The 23924-nt window shown below is 43.2% G+C and overlaps 1 protein-coding gene across 1 annotated transcript in view; it reads right to left on the bottom strand.

The window, feature by feature from the left end:
* Positions 1-3954: 3954 nt before the first annotated feature.
* Positions 3955-23924, bottom strand: part of actr3b (actin related protein 3B) — a 44647-nt gene continuing 24677 nt past the window's right edge. Inside the window, exons 9-13 of the mRNA XM_063206936.1 lie at positions 17792-17965; positions 16550-16642; positions 9708-9833; positions 6464-6547; positions 3955-5401 (exon numbers count right to left, since the gene is read on the bottom strand). Coding sequence (XP_063063006.1) covers positions 5306-5401; positions 6464-6547; positions 9708-9833; positions 16550-16642; positions 17792-17965 — 573 coding nt within the window. The 3' untranslated portion in view covers positions 3955-5305. The remainder of the gene's footprint in view (positions 5402-6463; positions 6548-9707; positions 9834-16549; positions 16643-17791; positions 17966-23924) is intronic.

The following is a 23924-nucleotide window of genomic DNA, read 5'->3' as shown; positions in this document are numbered from 1 at the left end:
TGCCTGCACTTGTGAATGCTCTCCAGTATGGAAAGAAGAATGTAGATATGAAAAAGTGCATTGGTGGAAACGGAGGAAATACTGTATGTAACGTAAGCAAAAGCAATTCCGATTGTACAGGGACAGACATCAGCCACAGATCAGGAGGGAATACATGAACATGAACACTAAGGCCTATTTGCGTCTTTTAGCTATAGTGCCTACACACAGATGCACACTCTTATTTGCACTGCTAAGCCACGACGGCTTTATGGAAGGAGACTTATAATCCTTTTCACGGGGGTTTTACAGCAGCCTACTATATGATGCTTTGGGAAATGGCAGTGTACACTATTGGGGCGAGGTTTTCTCTTGTAGAGATTAAGGGTGTGTGTTTGTGTGTGTGTGTGTGTGTATGAGTACATGCGTGCATGTGTTAGTGGGTGTGTGCGTGCCTGTGTGGTGTCACGTCCTTGGCATCTCTGGTGAACGTGACTTTTCCTCGCGGGTGGTGGTCAGCCTTTTCTTCTGCACAAAAGAAAAAATAAAGCCAAGATATCAAACGATCCCCTTCAGCCTCCCACACTCACCCCACCCCACACACAACACGCCAAAATCACCCGACACCCCCCACAGCTGCCAAGTCAGGTTACAGAGACCTCATGGAGAGAGCAAAGGAGACGTCGACGGAGAAGCCTCGTCTGCCTGTCACTTGTGAAAGGAGCGAGAGAGAGAAACGGTATTTCGCCGAAAATAGACACTTTCTAAAATTGCTGTCCACGCCCCTGTATCCATCAGATCGCATTAGGGGCCCACAGTATGCGTGATGCAACCGCGGAGCAACGATCTTCTTCCCTCACCACGATAATGCTGTCGTGTTCCATGTATTCTGAGACGCTGTAATACAGTGTTCGGTGTCAAGAAGGAAGATGGCCCCGTCCATCTGGATATCAAGTTGTCGAGGCAGATTTAGTCACAGTCACTGACAACAGAATGCTATGGAGAAATGAATAAGTGATACAAAGCAGGCCTACACTCAAAGTTTGTACACAAAAAAAGTATGCAGCACCCTGGATATGATGTCAAGTCATAATGTTTACTGAGGTTTTTTGTATGGTGATTCATCCCACTCTCACGCCTGTCTGACTTCTCCAAGGGCTATATTTAGGCACCACATGTTATTTTTGGAAGTGAGGGGTTACTTTTTTTTATCTAGGATGTAGGCCTAGGCTAGACTGTAAATCTCTCTTCAACAACTGCGGCCATTTTGAAAATGAATCAGCAACTCTTAGATTTTGTGAGCAAGAAATGTCAGTTACTTACAGTATAATTCTCTCCATAAAATCAGCATGAATTGTAACAAAAAGGCGTTCTTCGCTGGAAGCTAGAAAACACAATATTTTTCAATAGGCTAGAGATGACCTTCACCAAGACAATGAAAAATACGCCAGAGAATACATCACTGTATTGTTACTATGGATACAAAAAAATATCCTTTGAGTACTTATTTCTAAAATTTCAATGCCTGTAGTCGATTATATTTATTACAAAGGTGCTGCTGGGGACAAACTGTCCCAATCAATGTGAGGAACATTTCCAAAACTCTTTTCACCCCCCTTGGCTCTTTTCAATATGCAAATAAAAACCCAGACCTGGCTATAAAAACAACAGCAGCAACAAAAAACAATCCATGTTGCCTCTGCACGCTTTGTTATCCCATTCGTTTATTCCCTTTCTACCAATTTACAGCACACAGGGGCAAGAGAACTCAGACAACACTGGGCAATTAATGGCAAGAAATATCTGAGATAATGATCATAAAGTCACGTTAGACTTCTGGTGAGAAAGATAATTTCACGACGGGCTCACGCATAGTAGAGTTAATGAAAGTCTTGGCCATAGATTATATTTATAGCTGTTGAAAAAACGTCTAATTAGACCCGGGGAGATGGGGGGGGGGGTGGCATACACAGCAGTTTTCTTCAAGTTCATACAGTATAATGCAGTTAGCTTCAATAGACATCCCAGTAAATCCTCTCTTTCTCTCTCTCCTTACACTCAATCTCTGACTCTCTATTTGACTATATTTATCTGTGTAGGCCTTAATCTGTTTCTGTCCCTCTCTCTCTTTCTCTCTCTCTCTCTCTCTCTCACACACACACACACACATCCTCCCTTTGTATAGCTCTTTTGTCTCTCTTTCTGGTAGTCTCTCTCTCTCTCTCTCTCTCTCTCTCTCTCTCTCTCTGTCTGTCTGTCTCTCTCTCTCTCTCTCTCTCTGTCTCTCTCTCTCTCTCTGCCACTTTCTATCTCTATCTGTTTTGGTCTATCTTACACAGGCAGAGAGAAATGGGAACCTAAGGAGGTTGGTTCGGTGGACAGAGGACTTGTGAGGAGCCTGAAAGATAAGCAATGGTGGACAGGGGCGATAAGAGATAAGTACTCCCCATGTCTCCAGGGTAGGGTACGGCTCTCCTCATCAAAGCTGCTGCTGTGTGATTTGGGGAGGAACAGGCGATGGGTGCAGGGGGGGAGGCTGGGATTATGGGGTGGTAGTGGGGAGGTACAGCCTAGCTAGAGATAGAGAGCAGGAGAGAGAGACTGAGAGAGAGAGAAAGAGAGTGTGTGCAAGTGTGTGTGTTTGAGAGAGAGAGAGAGAGAGAGAGAGAGAGAGAGAGAGAGAGAGAGAGAGAGAGAGAGAGAGAGAGAGAGAGAGAGAGAGCCCCCTGAGGTGTTTTAGCCTCGGGGGTTTAAACATGGCCAGCAGAGAGAGAAGTCTCTTTGAACTAGTGAGGGTGCTGCGCACAGTGGAGCAGTGACATTAAGAATGGAGGAGGAGAGTGTGAAGAAGTGGAGATGGTGGTGATACAGGTACGTACATGTGTGTCTCTGTGTGTGTGTGTGCACGCGTATTTGTGTGTGTGTGTTAATCGTATTAGAAAGACAAAAATGGGAATGAGTATACCCAGAGAGAGAGAGAGAGAGAGAGAGAGAGAGAGAGAGAGCTCACCAACAAGAAGATAGTCGAAAAAAAGAAAAAAGTAGACAATTTAATAGTTGCTAAGTGACTTTATTTTCCTCAGTTTTACACAGCAGCCTGCATTTTTATGTCCAGTCACAGGCAAACACAAGTTCTCTGCAACTCCACTGAGTTTCATGTATTTGCCAACTATTTAACCAAAGCGAAATAACTAAAAACATTAAGGGTGATCATTCTACATACAAGATAAAGTCAATATTTTATACTCTTTCAAATATGAGACAAAAATAATTCAATAAATAGATTTGAGCTGGCTACACATCGATTCTCTCCGATGCAAATATAATCTCTTTCAAGTAAGTGTAGTACCCAACCCCGTACCCAAGTTCTGTTAAACTATTTGCTTTAATACAAATATAAACTAATATTAAGATAATTTGTCATACAATATATACTCATTTTATGTGCATCTCTATCTTGTATGTACAATTCCAAAGCATGACATTCTATTCATTCGAAAATCGCAAAACATCTACAATTCAAGCTTAGTGTGTCTCCAAAAACAATCTTCGTGCAAACTGGGTTCTGAGGCGAACCTGGGGAGCATTCCGAGACCAGGGCTAAGTGATAAACCTGGCTAAGCTAACCAACAGAAAGAGGTAAATCTGCTAATAAATAGCCAGCAGAGATTAAAGGGCTTTTTTTTCACATGATGTCCGGAAGCTACCAACACTGAACTCTTCAACACATTCAAAGCAGGTATAAGTTTCATCCCTTAATATACTGTAAACATGTACTGTACATATAGACGCCACTCTTTCCTGTGTGAAACCAGTGGCCTATACTACAAAACTGGTTCAGGAGTAAACCAGGTTTTGTTAAGAGGTAAATCATCTAATAGAAGAGCCTGGACTCCTCATGTTCTTAAGAAAATGTAGAGTCCAGGCTCTTCTATTAGGTGATTTACCTCTTAACGTAACCTGGTTTACTCCTGAACCTGTTTTGTAGTATAGGCCCCAGTGGTTGTGTATAAATGCTTTGCTTCAAAAAGGAACTTGTGTGATATCACAGTGAGAGGCTAATGGGCCTTTTTCTCATGACGTCAGACACCTTCAATTTGATGCATTCGAAGCGGGTTTAAGTCACATCTGGTGGCATAGACATAAACCTACACAGCTCTGTTATGATTTTCGGACTGAAACCTGTACTCGTTTATACATCAAAATGGAACATTTTGACCTCATTGCGAAAAAGGCGGACTCGCTAAGAAAACAAGGACTCAAGGGTCTTTTATTAGCTGATTTATCTCTTACTTCCTGGTAAGCTTAATCTGGTTTGGAACTGAGCCGGCTTCTTGGAATACCCCCCCCTAAGACCCAAGACCAAAGAGAGTAAACTGATGCAAGACAGCAGCCATCAGTCTATGGCTTCCCCTGAAGTAACTTCTATTCATCTCCAGCCCCGCGTGTCTCTGTGCAAGTGTGTACTGTGTGTGTGTGTGTGTGTGTGTGTGTGTGTGTGTGTGTGTGTGTGTGTGTGTGTGTGTGTGTGTGTGTGTGTGTGTGTGTGTGTGTGTGTGTGTGTGTGTGTGTGTGTGTGTGTGCCTGTCTGTCTGTCTGTCAGTGTGGGTGTAATGTTTTTGGGTCTTGCCTTGTTTTGTTTTCATTTGTGTCCTGCCCTTGAAGTTGTGTTTACAACATTGAACATTCAGTGTGTGCTACCTCTTCGTTCCGTCAGTTTCTTTCTTTCTCTTTCTCTATCTCTCTCCTGAATCCAACAACTCATCCAGCTCTTGTGCAAAACCTTTGAAAACTCATTCTCAGTCCTCAGTGGTTGGGTTTGAATATATATATATGCGTGGCATTCGGTCTGCTGTGCTTCGAGACTGTCGAAGAATGGGAAGGGAAGGAACCACTCAGATGATGATGTGATACAGGTCTTGCAGGTGTGTGCGTGCGTGCATGTGTGCATGTGTGTGTGTGTGTGTGTGTGTGTGTGTGTGTGTGTGTGTGTGTGTGTGTGTGTGTGTGTCCTGGTCTGCGTGGGCGTTATGACATGATGCCAAAGACAGGGTTGTGTGTGTGTGTGTGTGTGTGTGTGTGTGTGTGTGTGTGTGTGTGTGTGTGTGTGTGTGTGTGTGTGTGTGTGTGTGTGTGTGTGTGTGTGTGTGTGTGTGTGTGTGTGTGTCTGTCTGTCTGTCTGTCCCTGTGTGTGTGTGTGTGTGTGTGTCCTGGTCTGTGTGTGTGTGTGTGTGTGTGTGTGTGTGTGTGTGTGTGTGTGTGTGTGTGTGTGTGTGTGTGTGTGTGTGTGTGTGTGTGTGTGTGTGTGTCCTGGTCTGCGTGGGCGTTAGGACATGATGCCAAAGACAGGGTTGTGGCGGCAGATGCTGGGCCCGTATTCCTCGTAGTCCTTCTTGGAGTGGCACACTTGGAAGAACTCAGGCTGTCATGGAGACATGGATAACAATTAGATACATTTAGATCAGTGGTTCTCAACCTTTTTTTTTTAATATCACCTCCTGGACCTCCTCATAAGCCTCCGAACACCCCCCCCAACTAAGCACCGCCCCCTCTCAACTGTCTCCTTCACAACGCCCCCCTAGGGGTCCCCTATATCCCCTGGGGGCCCTGTAGAGCCCCCATTGAGAAACACAAAAATTCATGTTTATTATTTTACATGCCATTTAGTTATCATTTAGATTTAGGTGTAAAGGCTTCCCTGACTCCACTTCATGAAGTGTACTGTAGCATTTTCACCAGAAAGGTCAGTTATCATTTCATAAATGGGAAAATATTTTGGTAGGCTAACAGTGTTTCTTTTCTGACAGCTCTAATGCAACAGGTCATGTAGCAAGAACAACAGACATTTATTTCCAACCCAAGTTCCAGCATCACCATCAAAAACATTGCGATTATACTACATGCATCATGTGTTGAGCATCATCTCTACAGTACACAAAGAGCAAGAAGCAAGTTCTGCTGGACTTTGCACTGTAAAGAAACCCTTCTGATGAACTTTGCCCTATGCACGCAAGTAAAAACATTTTTAATGAGAGGTGCATGGAATGGTGCTGTGCTGTGCTGTGCTGTGCTGTGTGCCAGTGTCAGAATTAGCATCAGGGTGCGTGGTATAGCCCAGTGGTGTGGTGTGGTGTGTATAGCTGTGTGGTGTGGTGTGGCGTGTGTAGCTTTGTGGTGTTGTGGTGTGAATAGCTGTGTGGCGTGGTGTGGTGTGAATAGCTGTAAGATGTGGTGTGTATAGCTGTGTGGTGTGGTGTGGTGTGGTGTGGTGTGAATAGCTGTGTGGTGTGGTGTGGTGTGGTGTGTATAGCTGTGTGGTGTGGTGTGGTGTGCATAGCTGTGTGGTGTGGTGTGTATACCTGTGTGGTGCTGCGTTGTGTTGTGTTGTGTTGTGTGTGTCAGTGTTAGCATTAGGGTGCGTGTGTGTATAGCTGTGTGCGGCTGCGTTGTGTTGTGTGGTGTTGTGTGTGTTAGAATTACTCACGGTTGAGGCCAGCATGGAGCCTCCGAACCAAACGGCGTAGCGCTGCATGTGGTGACTGATGACCTGCACCTCCAGAGGCTTGGGCTGGAGAGGTGAAGAGGAGGAGGAGGAGGAGGAGGAGAGGGGAAGATGTGGAGGAAGTGAGAGGAGGAGGAGGAAGGGAGGGAGAGGGATAGAAGACAAGTGATGAAGAGGAGGAGAAGGAGAGGGGAGGAAGAGGAGGAGAGGGAGAGAGAGGGAGAAGGAGGAAGAGATGAAGAAGGAGAACAAAGAAGAGTAGAAAATACAAGAAGATGAGAGGATGAAGAGCAGATGGGAAGAGGGAGAGGAGGAAGAGAGTGGGAAGGGAGGGAAATGGGGAGAAGAAAAGTGTCAAAGAGGAGGAGGAGGAGGAGGAGGAGGAAAGAAGAAGAGAAGATGGAGAGGAGAAAAGGGAGAAAGGATGAGAATAAAGGAAGGAAGAGGAGATGGGAGGAGAGGAGAGGAGGAAGAAGAGGGAGGAAGAGGGAGGGAAGGAGGATGTGTGCACAGAGAGGGAAAGGGAGGAGGAAGAGGAGGACAGGAGGCAGGAGATGAGAAGAGGGAAAAGGAGAGGAAAGGGAAGAGGATGAGGAAGAGGAGATGGGAGGAGAAAGGAGCAAGGAGAGGAGGAGGAGGAGAAGAACAGGAGGCAGGAGATGAGAAGAGGGAAAAGGAGAGGAAAGGGAAGAAGATGAGGAAGAGGAGATGGGAGGACAAAGGAGCAAGGAGAGGAGGAGGAGGAGGAGGAGGAGGGGAAAGTTAAGAGAAAGTGAGGAGCGCACAGCATATGGCACCTCGGAGGTGACCCCTCCACCCACACCTAGCGATGAAACCTCACAGGTCAGGTGAGCTGCCATGCCAACCCCGACTGATGGCTCCAGCATCCAAAACAAAAGTTTCACCAAACAACAATGTGTGTTCACATACGTGTGTGTGTGTGTGTGTGTGTGTGTGTGTGTGTGTGTGTGTGTGTGTGTGTGTTCACAATCATATGCACCAATGAGCATACACACATACTGTATATGAAACACACACACACACACACACACACACACACACACACACACACACACACACACACACACACACACACACACACACACACACACACACACACACACACACACACACACACACACGTCTGCAGGGATCAGTGGCCTCTGTAAGCTGATCTCATTAGTCTTGTTGCTGTCAGAAGGCTAGGTAAACACAGCTGCCTGCCTGCCGTGCCCTACTCGGCATAGTAACTACTGTTTTCGCAACCGTATGTGTGTGTGAGTATGTGTGTGTGTGTGTGTGTGTATGTGTGTGTGTGCGGATAGTCGTGTGCGCGCGTGTGTGTGTGTGTGTGTGTGTGTGCGTGTCCGTGTGCGTGTGTGTGTGTGTGTGTGTGTGTGTGTGTGTGTGTGTGTGTGTGTGTGTGTGTGTGAGTGTGGAATGTTGTGTGTGTGTGTGTGTGCAAACACAACACATTCTCAGAGCAGTGTTATTTTTTCCCCCATTTGATTGTGTTTGTCTCTCCCATGCTAATCAATGAGCTTGTTCTTAGGGTTTAGGCCTTAGGCTCCACAAAGCACCTTTCACAATACTCTTTTTCAATGCTGCTATATCAGTAATTAAAAATGAAATCCTTATTGATTGACGTCAAACACACAAAGCTCCTGAAGAGAGAAGCAACAGCATTTTTAAGCTTTGAATCCATATAAGTAATAATACTGTGTACAACAATGTAGCGTTCACTAACAAATTTTAAGACTAAAAATGCACTCAGAGAGGGCAGACCTCCGCCAAGGAAGCTGTTAGAACATTTGACTATGTCACACCCTAATTTTTTTCTAAGTCCAAAGACTTTCAGGCTTGTTTTTGAAGAGTTAGAAACTGGAATGTCAAAATTTGCCCTGTCCCGCAATGGTGAAGAATGTTTAAAAAAAATCCTGGATCCGGATCATGATCCGTATCACCACCAAAGTTTAATCATTTGTTCCTTTGGTCATTTCCAACAAAATGCATAACATTTCATCCAAATCCATGCATAACTTTTTGAGTTATCCTGCTTACAGACAAACAGACAAACAAACCAACGCAACCGAAAACATAACCTCCTTGGCAGAGGTAATGACGTGAGCATTTCTTGTTTTCGAACATTAGCCAGACCATCTCTTACTGACTTCTGAATTATTGACATTTACGCTTACCTTGAATTTCCCTGGGCACTAATCAAGAATGTCTACAATAAAATGTGTGAATTTTCTAACTCACACACTTGTTATAACTCACACACTCATGTCACTTAATGACCTTGATAGATACTCTGAACTCTGAAGTTGACCTCTGATAAAAAAAATCTAATGAATCTTAACTGTGTGTATTTTGTGGTTCCTAACATACAGACCAGTGACTCTGTTAGTGACCCTGATCATTATCCTACCCTAAACCCTCTGTTTCTTGACGTTTACTAACCACAATTACACTTAAACACTTACCTTTGATTTGTCTTGGGATTATTAGCATATATACGGTACGTACGTATTTAGCGAGTACTCCTCTGTTATACTGAGTAAATGTGTATATTTTCGGTGTTTTCTAACCTTCCCCAAGTGTCGGGTGAAAATGTCTTTTTAATGACCCTATTCATTATCCTGCTCCTTGACCTATGACCTTATGATTGGCTGATGCTCACTATCAGCACTTACACCTCATCACCCTTTACATAATACCTATCATTTCCCTGGGGATGAGCTATGTAGTATCTCTACTACTGTACATGTGTGCTTTTTCAGGTTTCCAAGCCATACAGTTGTGCCGTGTCAGAATTACCATGTAGTTATTATCTCCGTATTGGGGATCCGTAATGTTAAGGGTTACCATTTTTAAATCTGAATTAGAATTTAATTTTTAACACCTGAGTCATGGCAGAATGTCTAATCCCTTGATTGCATGCATGGGGATATTTTTCAAATCCAATATTTGTTATCCGCTTATATATTTTACTCCCATTTACATGGCACATGATCACAAAAAATACCATTATGACAGGTGCGTATAAGAAAAATCTGTTTCAGGGAGCTATAACTGAATTTCCGGAGTTCTCCATCTCCATCCAAGGCCCTAATTTATTTGTACAAATATCCATACACATGTTAACAGGGTGTGAATGATCCTGATTGTTATTCTACCCCTTCACCCCTTGACCCAGGGCGTGCACTACAAGTTGACCTCTGACCTTTATTCTACCCCCGCTCAGCTCCTCGCTCAGGCGCAGTCGGCCGTCCACCACACGCTTCAGGTCTCGCTGGAGTCGCCGGCCAAAGTCGCGGAACATGGTGGAACCTCCCGAGAGGACGATGTTCTGCAGACACAAAATATGTGCAAAACACATACGAAGACAGTCACATTTATCACTGCATAATGCAAAACGTGTGGTGCATGTGTAAGTCGCTCAAAGACATTAAAAGTCATTAATGCATTTTGCATAATAAATTCTGTGGATAGATCTATGGAAATGAGATAGAGTATTCAGTGCACAATAGGCAGAAGATACATTATGCACTGTACATTCCATTTCATAACATTTTTTTTTATCCAGTGCAAGGCATTTCCATTATCAGTGCTTTATACAATATGTGTGATGAACACGTAGTAAAAGAGTGGTCTGATTGATGATAGCTTCGACCATTATCATACCTGTAGTATTTCATAGATGTGGGTAAAGCCTGCTATCTAAGAACTTGCGTCAGCTTGGCCAGACCAAAGCTCCTAGAGCTCTGTAGTTGCAATAGCCAGGCTACCATCAATCCATATCACACTCTACTTAAACATGTTTATCGATACACATTACCAAAACACTACTAAATAAAATATGATTCACTGGATCAACTGATGACGGATTAGAATCTTACCGAATGATCCTATCAAATGTATTTGATTACATAAATGGTAATCAACAGAAGGGAAAGCAGCAGTGAAAACTGGGCGCTTGACAATGTTTTCCGCTCAGCAGAGAGCTCCTGTGCTGATAATCCCTTGACAAATGCAGGCGTTCAGTACGGTATGTATATAGAGGATTGTTTACATCTTACAGTGATGACAGCATCGCAGGCCAATAGTGCACAGCATGTTTAATGAATGCGAACGTGACAACAGATATCCTCATTAGCTGGCTCAGATTGACATGACCATACGTTTTTACATAAATAAATCATTAACCTACAGATAACAACACATACACACTGCGTGTATATCTTTAGAAAGCTTAGCAGCTGTGCTACGTGCAAGAGTAACAGAATGAAATAGTGGAAGGGTTGTCAGGCCAAACCAACTGTAAAATTGTGGTGTTTCAAACAGACTAGGCATGCCACTGACAGCTGCAAAACCAACCAGTAAGATCAAAATAATACACACCTCAGTATTTATTTTCTGAATTACAACATCTCTAGCTGAAAACCATGCTCTCACGTTGCACCACACCACAGCCTTTTACAAATAACTCCAAAAAACGACTTGTTTGCAAATGGGAGCCTGATGAAATGAAATCCAATCGGTGCACCAGGCTCACACAGTGAATCAATGCGCTTAAAACATTTCAAACGAATAACTCTCCAGAACCTGGCAAAATTCCCCATTTTCCTGCATCCCCAGTGTACTCCAGTGAAACGTCTAAACATTTGATATATAAACTTATCATGCTGCTCTGGTTTGGGTAGAAAATGCTAGCTTACTCTGCATGTTAATATGCCATCATGTGTGTCAGTGTTAATTTTGTCAGCTTTTTTTTATTTATGTCGTAGTCTTAGTCACAATGACGAAAATCAATTTTAGTCTTAGTCATATTTTAGTCATCGCCTTCCCAATTTAGTCTTAGTCTTAGTCTAAATGACGAAAATCAATTTTAGTCTTAGTAAGTTTTTAGTCATTATCGTCATTTTAGTCAACACTGTACATTACACAACTTCTCCACACACTTTTAACATATATCATTGACTGTAGAGAATAAACTTCACCGCACACTGCTTCTCTTTTTAACATATATCACATTGTACAGAATAAAACTTCTTCACACACTGGTTCGCTTTTTCTCTATTTTATTTAATACCAGTGTTAATTTCGTCAGCTTTTTAAAATTTAGTCTTAGTCTTAGTCACAATGACGAAAATCAATTTTAGTCTTAGTCATATTTTAGTCATTGCCTTCCCAATTTAGTCTTAGTCTTAGTCTAAATGACGAAAATCAAAAAAGGGCATTGACGAAATATTTTAGTCATAGTCATGGTTGACGAAATTAACACTGATGTGTGTAGCAAAAACATCCTACTGACAACCCACGCAGTAATTACTAGAGGAGAGTATTGCAGGACCGCTAACACCTTGGGCAGGCAAAGTCATCTCAAAGGGCCTCCCTCCCAACCAATACATACAATGTAATGACAACTCGATTCTGGACCCCCCCCCTCTCTCTCCCTGGGCCCATGATAACGGACCCCTTTGTCCCCTGCCTTTCGGCTCCCCTGGGAGGAGACTACTGTATGCTAGGAGTATTGAGGGGGCCTTTCGGCAACCTCGGCAAAGTATTGATTGGAGCGTGATAACAAGGGGATCTAAAGCATATCCCTGTGTCATCAGAACAGGGAACTCAATCTCTAGCTAACGAACTGGGCGTGAAGAGATGAATCCCCTGGTTTAGACAGGACTGAGGTGAGATGCTGTCTATAGGCCAGATGGATGTTTTCGAAATTACAACAAAAAATTAAACCCAGACAAGTGAAATTGAATGAAACATCACTCCTTCGCCTTTCTCTTTTTTGCTCTCTGCTTCTCTTTCTGTTATTCTCAGTCCTTGTCTGTGTTTCTCCCTCTTGTTCTCTCTCTCTCTCTCTCTCTCTCTCTCTCTCACTCTCACTCTCTGTCTCTCCATTCTTTCCAGAATTTATCCATGCATCCTGCACTCATCTGCATCTCTTTTTTGCTCTCTCTTTGCTTTTCTTTTCCTGTGGCTTCGTCCCTGCCCCCCTGTTTCCTCTCTCTTCCCGTGCCTCAGTCTATCCAACCATCCTGCCGCCTATCCATCTATCAGACCTATCTATCCATGCATGCGTCCTGCAGCCTGTCAACAACATCTCTAATCAAATCTCACAGTTTAGAAATGCGACATCATTTCTCTGCATCTCTTTTTGCTCTCTCCCTCTCTGTTGCTTCTTTTTCTAGCACTGTTCTCTCTCTCGCTCTCGCTCTCTCTTTCTCTCTATGTTTCTCTCTCTTGTCTTGTTCTCTTCCAGTCTCTTACCATTCCTCAGTCTCTCTCTCCCTCCATCCACCCCGTCACCTAATCATTTATCTTGCACTCACATTTCTATGTCTCTTTATTTCTCTTTGCTTATTTCTCTGTCTGCTGTTTCTCTCCCTACACCCTTTCTCTCTTCTCATCCCTCAATCTAATCCATACACCTGTCAATCTATACATCCACCTATCCATGCATCTTGAACTTCTTCACATCTCTCTCTGAAGCTCTCTCTCCGTTTTTGTTTTTTGTCTCTCCCTCTACCCTCTCTATTTCTCTCCCTCCCCCCTTCCCTCAATCTGTCCATCCACATAGCCACATTTCCATGCATCCTGCACTCCTCCGCAACTCTCTCTCTCTACTTCTTTTTCTCTCTCTCTGTTGTTTGTCTCCCCCTCCCCCCTCACCCTCTCTCTCTCTCTCTCTCTCTCTCTCTCTCTCTGTTGATTCTCTCTTCCCATCCCTCAATCTCTCCCTCCACCTGTCTATTCATCCATCCATCCACCTCCCTATCCATCCATCAATCCCCGCACCCTGCAGCCTATATCAGTATATTATCGGTGTCAGCGGGCGAGATTAGAGGGGCCGATAGTGGAGGAGAGGAGAGCGGAGCGCTGCATCATTTCTTTGCAGATGAGAGGCGTTCATTTCACCCTACGAGACAGGCAGTGGGCGTGGGTGAACAGGCCCGCAGACAGGGGGGACAAACGGGTATGTTGTCCTGGGCCCAGGGAGATGGGGGGCCCAGAATTGTGTCCCCATTACATTGGTACGGTACGTATTGGGTTTGGGGCCTTCTCTGATGACTTTGCCCAAGGCCCAGCAAAAGCTCTCATCGTCTCTGTGGGTGAGGAGCAAGGGGCCGACAGGGAGATATATATGCAGCGTGTGTACTGTATGCTGAGGTTAGATAAAAAGAGCAGAGTTAAAATATACAGTCAGTCCCACACTGGCTTGCAAAAAAGACAGCAATAAATAGTTCTTCTATCAACTACCAGCATTCATTTGTGTGGATCCAGGAGAGGTACTGACTGTATCTTACGAGCGAATAACTATTTATTACCAGTCGAGAGTTTTTATGTACTTTTGAAGTCGGTATGACAGGGGAAGAAGCTGTGTTGTGTTGGATTGGAGTCCCAGAGCTGTTCCTTTTGAAGGGCTCACACACGTGTGCGCACATACACACACAAACACACAAACACACAAACACACACACACACACACACACACACACACACACACACACACACACACACACACACACACACACACACACACACACACACACACACACACACACACACAGAGTTGATTGCTTTTGTATACAAGAGACTAGGGAATATCTTGACTATGTATGGTGGAATTCAATACGTCACAGCTACTGTCAAAGCGTGCTGAGACAATCGCGATGGGCTTGCCAAACATTCAGATGCCAGTGTGGACAGCATTGAAACAATTGAGATGTTTTTTTTGCCGCCATTCTCCAACATCTCTTCCTGAATTTCAGAAAGAGTGGAGATGAAGAAGGGAAAGGACAGGGAAAGGAAACTGATATGAAATGCAGATTTGGGTATTTCCATATGGTAAATGACAGCAAATGTAATTCGCGGTCAGTGACATCTTTTTTTCTCTTCATTAGATGTGCAAGGGTGAGGGCAAGAGGTCTGTGGAATTATCAAGGTAATTCGCTGGCCTTACACAACAATTAATGACTGGCACAGCTTTGTAAGCTTTGTCAAAGTCAACACTCAGAGCAATAATAGAGCTTTTCACTTCAGCTAGTTGTTATTTAACTAGCCATTTTCATGTCAATGCAGCATCACTAACGTCTATGGTGAAACCTCTGATATATGACAAAGTTTTGCCGCAACGACACTCAGTGCCTTTGGGCAAGGTTGCCCGTTGTTTTGGAATGCCTAGTGTTGGTAATTTATATTTCCGGTAGGTATGCATCAATATAAGTCTGCGACCTCGGTTACTTTGTATTCTTGGAAAGCGACGGCTGTTTTGCATGCCTTCAACTTTGCAGTGGGTGACCATTTGTCCAGGGTCAAACGCACAGCATAAATCTGAATATTGGTGACAGAATGAGATTGCTAGCGCATAATAATTGGAACTGTGCAAATGGAATGTATAAATGATGGATAATCTGTCTGGTGGAAGTGGGAGCCCTCCCCATCACTCGGCAAGCAAATTAAGTCAGTATAGCATCTGCAAATTCACCATTTTGCTCTGAAATTACCAGAAGTTTTGGTGGAACTTTATGCTTTCGGGAGCACAAGGAAAAAGCGAGGAAGGTATTCTTTTTTTCCACTCTTGCCCATTATTTTCATGAATGGAGCTGAAGTTCTGATTGCTGTGTGGTTTTTACAAGGTCAACGGAATGCAAGAGCAGCAGATAACAAGAGGTGTTGCATGATTCATTGGAGTGATGTGAAAGGCTGCTGTTATATTCTCAGCATGCAATGAGCTCCTATTCCAGAGCAGGTAGAGAGCTGAGGGGAGCACAGAACCATGGCTCAACACTGACCCCTGGTGGGCACCACTTGCCACAACAGAGGAAACAGGTCTTATTCTAAAAGCACAACTGCAGCTGTAAAATTCTGCCTAAGCCTTAATTAAAAAATGCTCACTGGAGGTTAAGTTGCGAATATGTGTCTGAGTATTAATGGTGGTACAACATACCTTTTATTTATCTAATTATTGCTCACAGTTGTGTGAAGCAAATGATGGCCAAATATTTTTTTTCAAAAGTATATTAAATGTTCTTTTTACATTGATAACATAAGAGCACTTGAATCATTGCATCAACACTTTCATTCTACTTAGGTTCACCTGCGTTCAAGTATAAGACGTGAATGACACAAGGCCATGGGGAAGGCTGTTATGGTGTGAAGTGCCAAGCGTGAATCAAGGCCTCACCTTTTCATTAAGACATACAGCAGGCACTCTTATGCTGTCCCTCTAAAGGTACTCTCATGCGGTCAGTCAATGGCATCTAAATGCGTGTTTGACACTGACAGGGATACCTCTCAAAGTAGTGTCATTATTTTTAAATGAGTAGGATAGCAAGGCACTCTTTGCCGTTAAAATGCCTTTATTTTAATGGGCCTTGCATTTATATCACTTCGCCACCAAAAAGACCCATCTCTACAAAGAGCCAGTTCCAGGTAGCACTCTAATTGGATTTTATTCTCTAGTGCCATTATTTGTTTGAGTGGAAACACTTAGCTGGGTACGGAAGTGTTTACATTGCGCTACATTTAGCAACCACTTTCAATCTGAAGTGACTTATTAAGAAGGACATAAACAGGCAAAGAGAGCTGTAGAGCCAAACAAAGGCATAGCCAAGTTAGAGCAGCCTGTACGGTAGTTAACACCACAGAGAACACACAGGTAAATAGAAGTGTCTTGCGTATGTTTACCAGAGTAGTCAAGGACATAGGTGCAGCACTGTACTCTAGCAAATGTAAGCTAAAGACACGATTCCTCTTGAGATTGAGAGGGTCATATAGTCAAGTACAGTTTAACCCATTTTGTCCTTGCCCTTTTTGGGAAATAGTGCCTAATAAAACCTATTTATCTCAGCTTCCGAAGCACATACAAACATGAAATAAGTTGCATTTAAAAGCTAGGGCCCTCATTTTTGCCTTAGAATGTGTTCATTCAGCTCTAACTTACCCACATTTTTAATAAAGCAGCTGAAATCTCAAGAACCTGAATGCAGCCTATATGTGTCTCCAGGACACAATGGGTTAAGTGCAGATTGAGCTGGTGAATTCAGCACTGACCTTGTACAGGGGTCGCCGCACATCGATGGGGCAGTTCTGGATGACCTCGTCCACCACGTCTGAAATCGGCTGCATGAAATCCGGGTTAGCAAACTGAAGACAAAACGGAGAAAAGTAAAAAGGTCAGTGCATGTTCCACCGACACCTGAAAAGTAACATTTTTATAAAAACAGAATTTGGGAAGGAAAAGTACAGTTTTTATTCTGAGAAGAACTTTGGTGTTAAATGTGCAATACAAATGAAACTTGTTCATGTATTTCGGGGTTTTTTTTAGATCAGAAAGAACACTGAAACTGCTGCCGAGGTAAGTGTGTGAATCACAATGCACCACATAAAAATGTACAGTGTGTGTGTGTGTGTGTGTGTGTGTGTGTGTGTGTGTGTGTGTGTGTGTGTGTGTGTGTGTGTGTGTGTGTGTGTGTGTGTGTGTGTGTGTGTGTGCGTGTGCGTGTGCGTGTGCGTGCATGCTTGTGAGTCAGGGAGAGTGTGAGAGTGTGGGTGAGAAAGAATACAGATTTGGAAGGAAAATAGCACCTTGATGACTGGACATGAATATCACATGTACTCAAAAAAAAAAAAACAAGTGTCGGAGCTTCTGAACATTACAGGTCTGGCCATAATGGTAACAGTTTTGAACTGTTCAGTTCTTTCTTTGAAATTCCCAATCTTTTAGGATTGCCACTACCCTCGGTCTCAACGCTGCCTTCAGCAAAACGGCATTCATTACTATTGAGGAAATCACACAAAACCATAGTGGAAATCACCCACTGATGAGCTCCCTTTTAGTATTTTTTACTGTAGTGTGACGTGTATAAGGAAGAGCTGCGATGGCCAGAAACATAACACTGCAATAACATGGATTAAAAGGGAGCTTATCGGTGTGTGGTTCATCTTTGCTTTTACTTGAACTACATTTGAACCCTGTATCTGGTTAAAAATGCTCATTTTGCGTGACATTTGGCTGGAAATCTCACACAGGCAATTTCATTATTATCATTACATCATTACATTACATTTAGCTGACACTTTTAACCAAATAAACTTATTACAGTTATTTTAAGTACCGGGTATTGGTTACAGTCCCTGGAGCAGTGTGGGGTTACGTGCCTTGCTCAAGGGCACTTCAGCCGTGGAGTGACGTAGAAGGGTGGAACGGTGGGACTCGAACCTGCTACCCTCTGATCTAAAGCCCATCTCCTATAAGAGGGCATGGCTGCCAAATTTCGTGTGGATCTACAGTACCTCAGGATGAAAGAAGATTTCTGGCCCCAGGAAGCGTTCATAGCCCACGTCGATATGGAACTCATTCTTGGTGATGGAGTTGATACCCTTGTACTTCTTGATCCACTTCCCCGGGTCAGTGTCGTACTTGTTGAACTCCTTCACGATGTCAGGACAGATGTAGCAGAAACGTTCCTACAGTAAGAACATCAAATGCATCAACTGGTTACTCTTTCATTTTACTATCACTCCGTGCTACATTCATTCGGTAAAGTTGAACAAGGTATGTAATAGCATCAGAGACTGTCTATTGCAAGTTAGAACTAAGACAATCTTTGATAGCATGCAATATGATGTAGTCCTAAGTGCTGTACCAAAGAGTTGGGGTTAGATTTATACAGTGTAAAAGTGGTAGCCAATCGACGCCCTCCTAGTGACGCAACACCTTCAGCCTTGCTTCTAGTCAGGTCAGGAGCAAGTCGATGATAACCAGGCTATAAGGGTGGGACTTGGAAGTGATCTTGAAATGCGTTGTTTTATGGGAAGCCAGTGAAGTTGACGGAGGATAGGGGTGATATGTCGCTCGTGATATGTTGTGATATGTGATATGGAGGGGGAGCGGGTTAAGTAGCTGGACAGCAGAGTTTTGAACATCGTTTTTGAGGAACGGTGGAGGGGTTGCCATACAGGAGGATGGTGAAGGAACCAGGATCAGAGGAAAGCAGGAGATCGTTGGTGACTTTGAGGAGAGCCGTTTCGGTGCTATGGTGGGTGCGGAAACCAGATTGGAAAGCTTCATACAGGTTGGTGGAGAGGAGGTGAGTCTTGAGTCGAGTTGCAACTGCTATTTCCAGAGGTTTTTGACAGGAATGTAAGATTGGAGATGAGTCTATAGTTGTTGGGGTCATCAGGGTCAAGGCCATTTTTTTTAAGGAGCGGAGAGATGGTTGTAAGTTTAAAAGGTGGAGAGACTGTGCCAAAGTTGAGGGAGGGGTTGATTAGGTCTGTGATTAGTGGGGCAAGGGGGGTGAGGCAGGCTTTGACAAGTTAAGGTTATTATCAGGTCTAGGGACTCAAAATGAGTATCTACTGTACATAAAGCCCATCTTCCATCTCTTTACTACACAAAAGGCTTGCTATTCAGGTGGCAAGGATAGGCTTCGGTCAACAGAACAAAAGCCATGATCAAAGGTGCTGACAGAGAGATGCTGCCTTTGGACGTCTTGTCGTTTTGAAATGAAATGTCTGAAATTGAGCAAATGAATTGTGTACAATATGATACATCTATTATATTTCTTTTCACAAAGCTGTTATTCAGATGACAAGAGTAGTCTAGGCTAGCGAGAGCAAGATTGTTAAACTGAATGGATAAAAAACATGCCTTATATTCTATACTTCCAGGTACAAAACCACTCCTTTCATTTCAGGTATTTGAAGCAAGCCATGATAAAGGTGAAAGTCATCGTTCTGAAGAGCAAAGCCATATCCAATTTGCTATTACTGTATCAGCTACTGTACGTATACAGACTTGAAGAGCATATCCGCAGTACATTAATATTCTCTATTTCTAAGGGTTGTTATTCAGAGGATAAGGGTGAGGCAACTCATTCAGACTGAATGCAGCTGTTATTGACAGCTTCCTAAGGCTATATCAATGGCCAGATGAAAACCTGCTCTCCAAAAGGCTCGGTAACACTTTAGAATAATGGATGCAAAAAAGCATTATAAAGACTTAATAAATAATTAACTATTGATGAACAAAACATTAACAAACGTTTGTAAATGATTAGGAAATGTAAACAAATGCTTGTAAATGACTAGGAAATGTTATGTTAACATTTCATATTTATCAAACATTTACAAGTTGCTTGTAAATGAATAAAATAGTCTGTTATAAGGTGTGTAAAATCTTGAATATATCATTTGTAGATATTTTATAAAGCATTAATAAAGCTTAGTTAATAATAAAAAACATTTGTTAATGTTTTATTCATCATTAGTTAATTATTTACTGAGTCTTTACTAAGGAACATTATTATAAAGTGTTACCAAAGGCTCATTGCAGGTCATTGTCCTTCCAAGGTACATTAGGATACCAACAATGAGAATAAGGACCTGAAACTATTTCTGAAATGATGCACTGGTAAAGGAAGCACTTCAGCTCTTTCAATGTCTCCAATGTACACTCAAACCGCAGACACAAAGCAAGAGATTGTCAGTGTAAACTCAAGACTGATTACTAATACCTAGTTCATCAACCTAAAAAGCTTTGAGAAAGAGGAGAGAGAGGAGAGCATGTGGAAAGTAGAGTAGGGTAGAGTAGAGCACCTTTATTGATCCCAGGGGGGAATTCAGGTGTCAAGTGGCTTACATACTAAATACACATAATGCCCAAATAGACATTTCAAGACACATAACACATGTAATAGTCAGGGAGCGAAAAAAACTAACCAAAAAAAGAAAAGAAAAGGCAATTGTGCAAAAACATTCTGTGAGATGAAGCAGACAAGATTAACTTGACCAGATAAGAGTGTTGACAGATACATCTATGATATAGTGTAGTGATGTAGAAGTGAGAGAAATAAGACATATTTCAAGGTAATCAAGTTAGAACATGGATTGTGGTAAGGTGCATGTAGACAAACATTAAATGGATATTAAAATGGAGGTAGCAGGGGTGTACTGTGTCTCAGTGGGCTAAGGCGCCATACCATAAATCCGGGGACACAGGTTCGAGTCTGACCCACAGTCGTTTCCTGATCCTTCCTCATCTCTCTCTCTCTCTCTCTCTCTGCCCACACGTTTCCAGTAAATCTCTAACTGTCCGGTCTTAAAGGGGTAATCTGGTGTGAAATGGCTTACGTTGTGTTAAAACGTGATATGAGCCCTAACTTTTGCCTTATACCTCGCCTCCAAAGGTCCCCTGCATTCCGAAGTCCGAGCGCTTGTCAAAAATTCCAGAGCTAGGTGAAATTTAGCTTCTGCTGTGATGGACCGGCACCTGTCTAGCCATCGTTATAAATCTCTACTTTCCACCCATTTACGAGGCTCAAAGTTGCTCAATACTTCATTCCTCAAAGTCACAGGGTGGTTGACATGTAAAACGAGGCATAGAGAACTTTGGTAGTCCACCGTTTGTTTAGAATCAACTGCCAATATAACCTGAGTCCTGAGTTGGTTTAGCAAAAGAGATGTGTCCAGTGTGTCTACTCACTACTTTTCCGGGTGGCACTGCACTCTAGGGGCGCCAGCGAGTGAATACAGACTCCATTCGAATGAATGGGCTGCACTCTCTCCACAGCGCCCTCTAGGTGAACTGCAGGCATAGATTGATACACTGGACATATCTCTTTTGCTAAACCATCTCAGGACTTGGCTTTGCAACACCCTGTAAGCAGGGACGCGTTATCCTATGGTGCAACCGGTGCTGCAGCACCGGGCCCCGCCACTAGAGGGGGCCCCGGACGTCGTGAGATTGGAAAATATGAAACGATATTTTGAGACAATCAATTGTATTTTTGATGCATTTCGCCATCCGTAGGCAAGCAGAGGCGCATATGCATATCTTGTCACCAGGCTAGACAGGCAGCTTGGGCCCCCCAAGACTGTAGCTGGGGAACAGTAGTGGCGATTTGTTACAAGTGTTCTTTCTTTTTAATTTTCGCGTGCCCCCCCTACTGAGCCTAGAATCGCCTCTGCATGCACGCAGGAATCGGAGGTCTTCGGAATAATCATTTCAGTCAGATGCTTCTGGTTGTGTGCCACCAGTGAAAACGGTGGTCAATATTTTTTGAGTTTGATGATGGGCTACTGTCTAAAAAAGATGTGAGAAACTCGGCGTCAGCACGGCTTCAGATTGTACGGATAAACTTCAGCCCGGCATGGATTAACGCATTGAAGAGAAGGTTGGCAACGTTAGTCATTTTTGTAATGTCAGTGTTATAATCGCTTTTTGTAATGGTTGCATAGCGATCATGGACTTGTGCAATCATGTAAGCTAAGCAAACAAGAGCACAGCACACCAACCTAACTTTATCTTATTCTATAGTTAAAACATGGGGAAATAAATCACGCACCCAACTGCATTCGCGAAACAAAAGTCTTGCATGGCGCGGCGAGGATCACGGTGTTATTAAAAAAGTGTTCACAATAATGCTGCGTAGCAAGTGCACCAACCAGCACTCAATGTTCTGACAGTCTGACAACAACAGGGCAAGCCAAGGATTTAGCAAACACTAAAATGATATAGTCGCATTTTCCTAAAGCACTTATGGCCATTTCCCTAAAGCACTGTAATGTCGATGCTCTGTCAGCGTAGCCTATATCTTTGCGTTCGGGTTTGTGTTCAGTTAAAACATGCCTGGGTACCCCTCGCAGATTGTTCAGTTAGCAAGTGGCTCTTATCCGGGAGAAAAAAACTTGTGTGATACATCCACATCCACATCTAAACATTACGAATTTGCACCGTAGTATACTGTAATGATTGCATACTATTGCAGTGTAATGCACCATCTAGATGAAAACCGCTGACTTCTTAATTGGTATATGGTACATTTTGAGGGGATTTCGTGACAGCTTCGCCATGGTTCGCTGCTAAGGGGATTCCCTCCTTGCGACAAGCGCCAGCTGAGTAGGCTAGGCTACTTTCCTTTGACAGTCAGTCAGTCTTTCCAAGGCCATTGGAGGTTAAATTATTTAACACGTGTTTACCACGGCGGTTTCGATTCGACAAATTGGTCGGCAGCAACGTAGCAAAAATAAGAGACTTTTGGTTGTGCTTCTGTTTGGAAGTTCTAGCTGAGCCGGCGACGTTTACTCTGCCAAACGGCAGTGCACAGAATCTCCTCCCTGTCAGCTGGCTATGCTTCCAATGGCTTGCGTTGTGACTGGTGAACTCAGCAGGGGGTTCAGCGCACCCTTTTTGTGTTGGAGTAAACCGTGTAGCCTGCCTTGTTTCATGCGTTTTGAATATGGCTCATTATAATGTGGTGTAGGGGCCCCGGATTGCGTCTGCACCAGGCCTCGGCGAGGGTTAACGCGGCCCTGCCTGTAAGAATGGCATTGTTTCTAAACAAACGGTGAACTACCAAAGTTCTCAATGCCTCATTTTACATGTCAACAACCCCGCGACTTTGCCATTTTGCCATTTCACAACGGATTACCCCTTTAAATAAAGGTATGAAGGCCCCAAAAAAATCTTTTAAAAAAAGAATGGAGATTATCCTTCTTTCTTCCATGCAGCAGACAAAACAGGCACATTTATTTTCGCTCAGAGACTTTGCCTCCATCGTCCTGGCAGGCGAGCTTCCCTGCAAAACCACGGGGGACATTAGTAGAGCCCTCCGCAGTGCCCTGGCAGACTATTCTGGCGCTGATGGACTACTGGCTTGCCATCATGCGTATCTTTTTGCCAAACTGTTGAGGCATTTCGAGATGTGACCTTTGTGAATGAAACGTGGTACACAAGATTCCTTATTATTATTATCCTTATAATTATCATCATAATCTCAATCATAATCATAATAAGAGTGAATTAATAACCATAATAGTGTTGAAAGGTGGAAAAAGTGGTTCCATACACCACCAAATATCTACTTATGTATATCAGATTCAAGTTCATTTTCCATAGGACAGAGGCAAACCTTAAATGGCAACATAATGTACAAATCCATAGACAGAGCTTGGTCTGCCAAAGATCCCACAGACAAACCAACCTAACACTAATCATTACACTGATTTGGATAACATATTTATTTTACATGTCCAATACTTAATTTGTACTTAATTTCTTGGCCAAGGAACAACCCACAATATGCAGGTTGTGCAGAAAGTCTCAGATATGATCATCTATGCAGTATCACAGACACTGTGGGTGGGCCCAGTCTAATATATAAGGGATATTTCTTACTGTTCATATACAGTACTGCTCTCTACCTTGAGGATATGTATGCTGTTCGCAGTGACTGTGGTCTGTAAATATACATTACATCCACACACAGCACTGTCTCCCATCCCCCCGGGGCTAAAGGTGCTGGTGTTATTAAAATATACGGCGGTAATCTTTGCACAGACACCCACTGATAAAATCACCATTACACTGGATGTGGAGAGGGGAGCCTATTGTCAGTGTGTGTGTGTGTGTGTGTGTGTGTGT

This window comes from Engraulis encrasicolus, chromosome 9, assembly GCF_034702125.1.
Source record: "Engraulis encrasicolus isolate BLACKSEA-1 chromosome 9, IST_EnEncr_1.0, whole genome shotgun sequence".
NCBI lineage: Eukaryota > Metazoa > Chordata > Actinopteri > Clupeiformes > Engraulidae > Engraulis > Engraulis encrasicolus.
The sequence above is the reverse complement of the archived record's forward strand: the minus strand, read 5'-3'. Positions and strand labels throughout refer to the sequence as shown.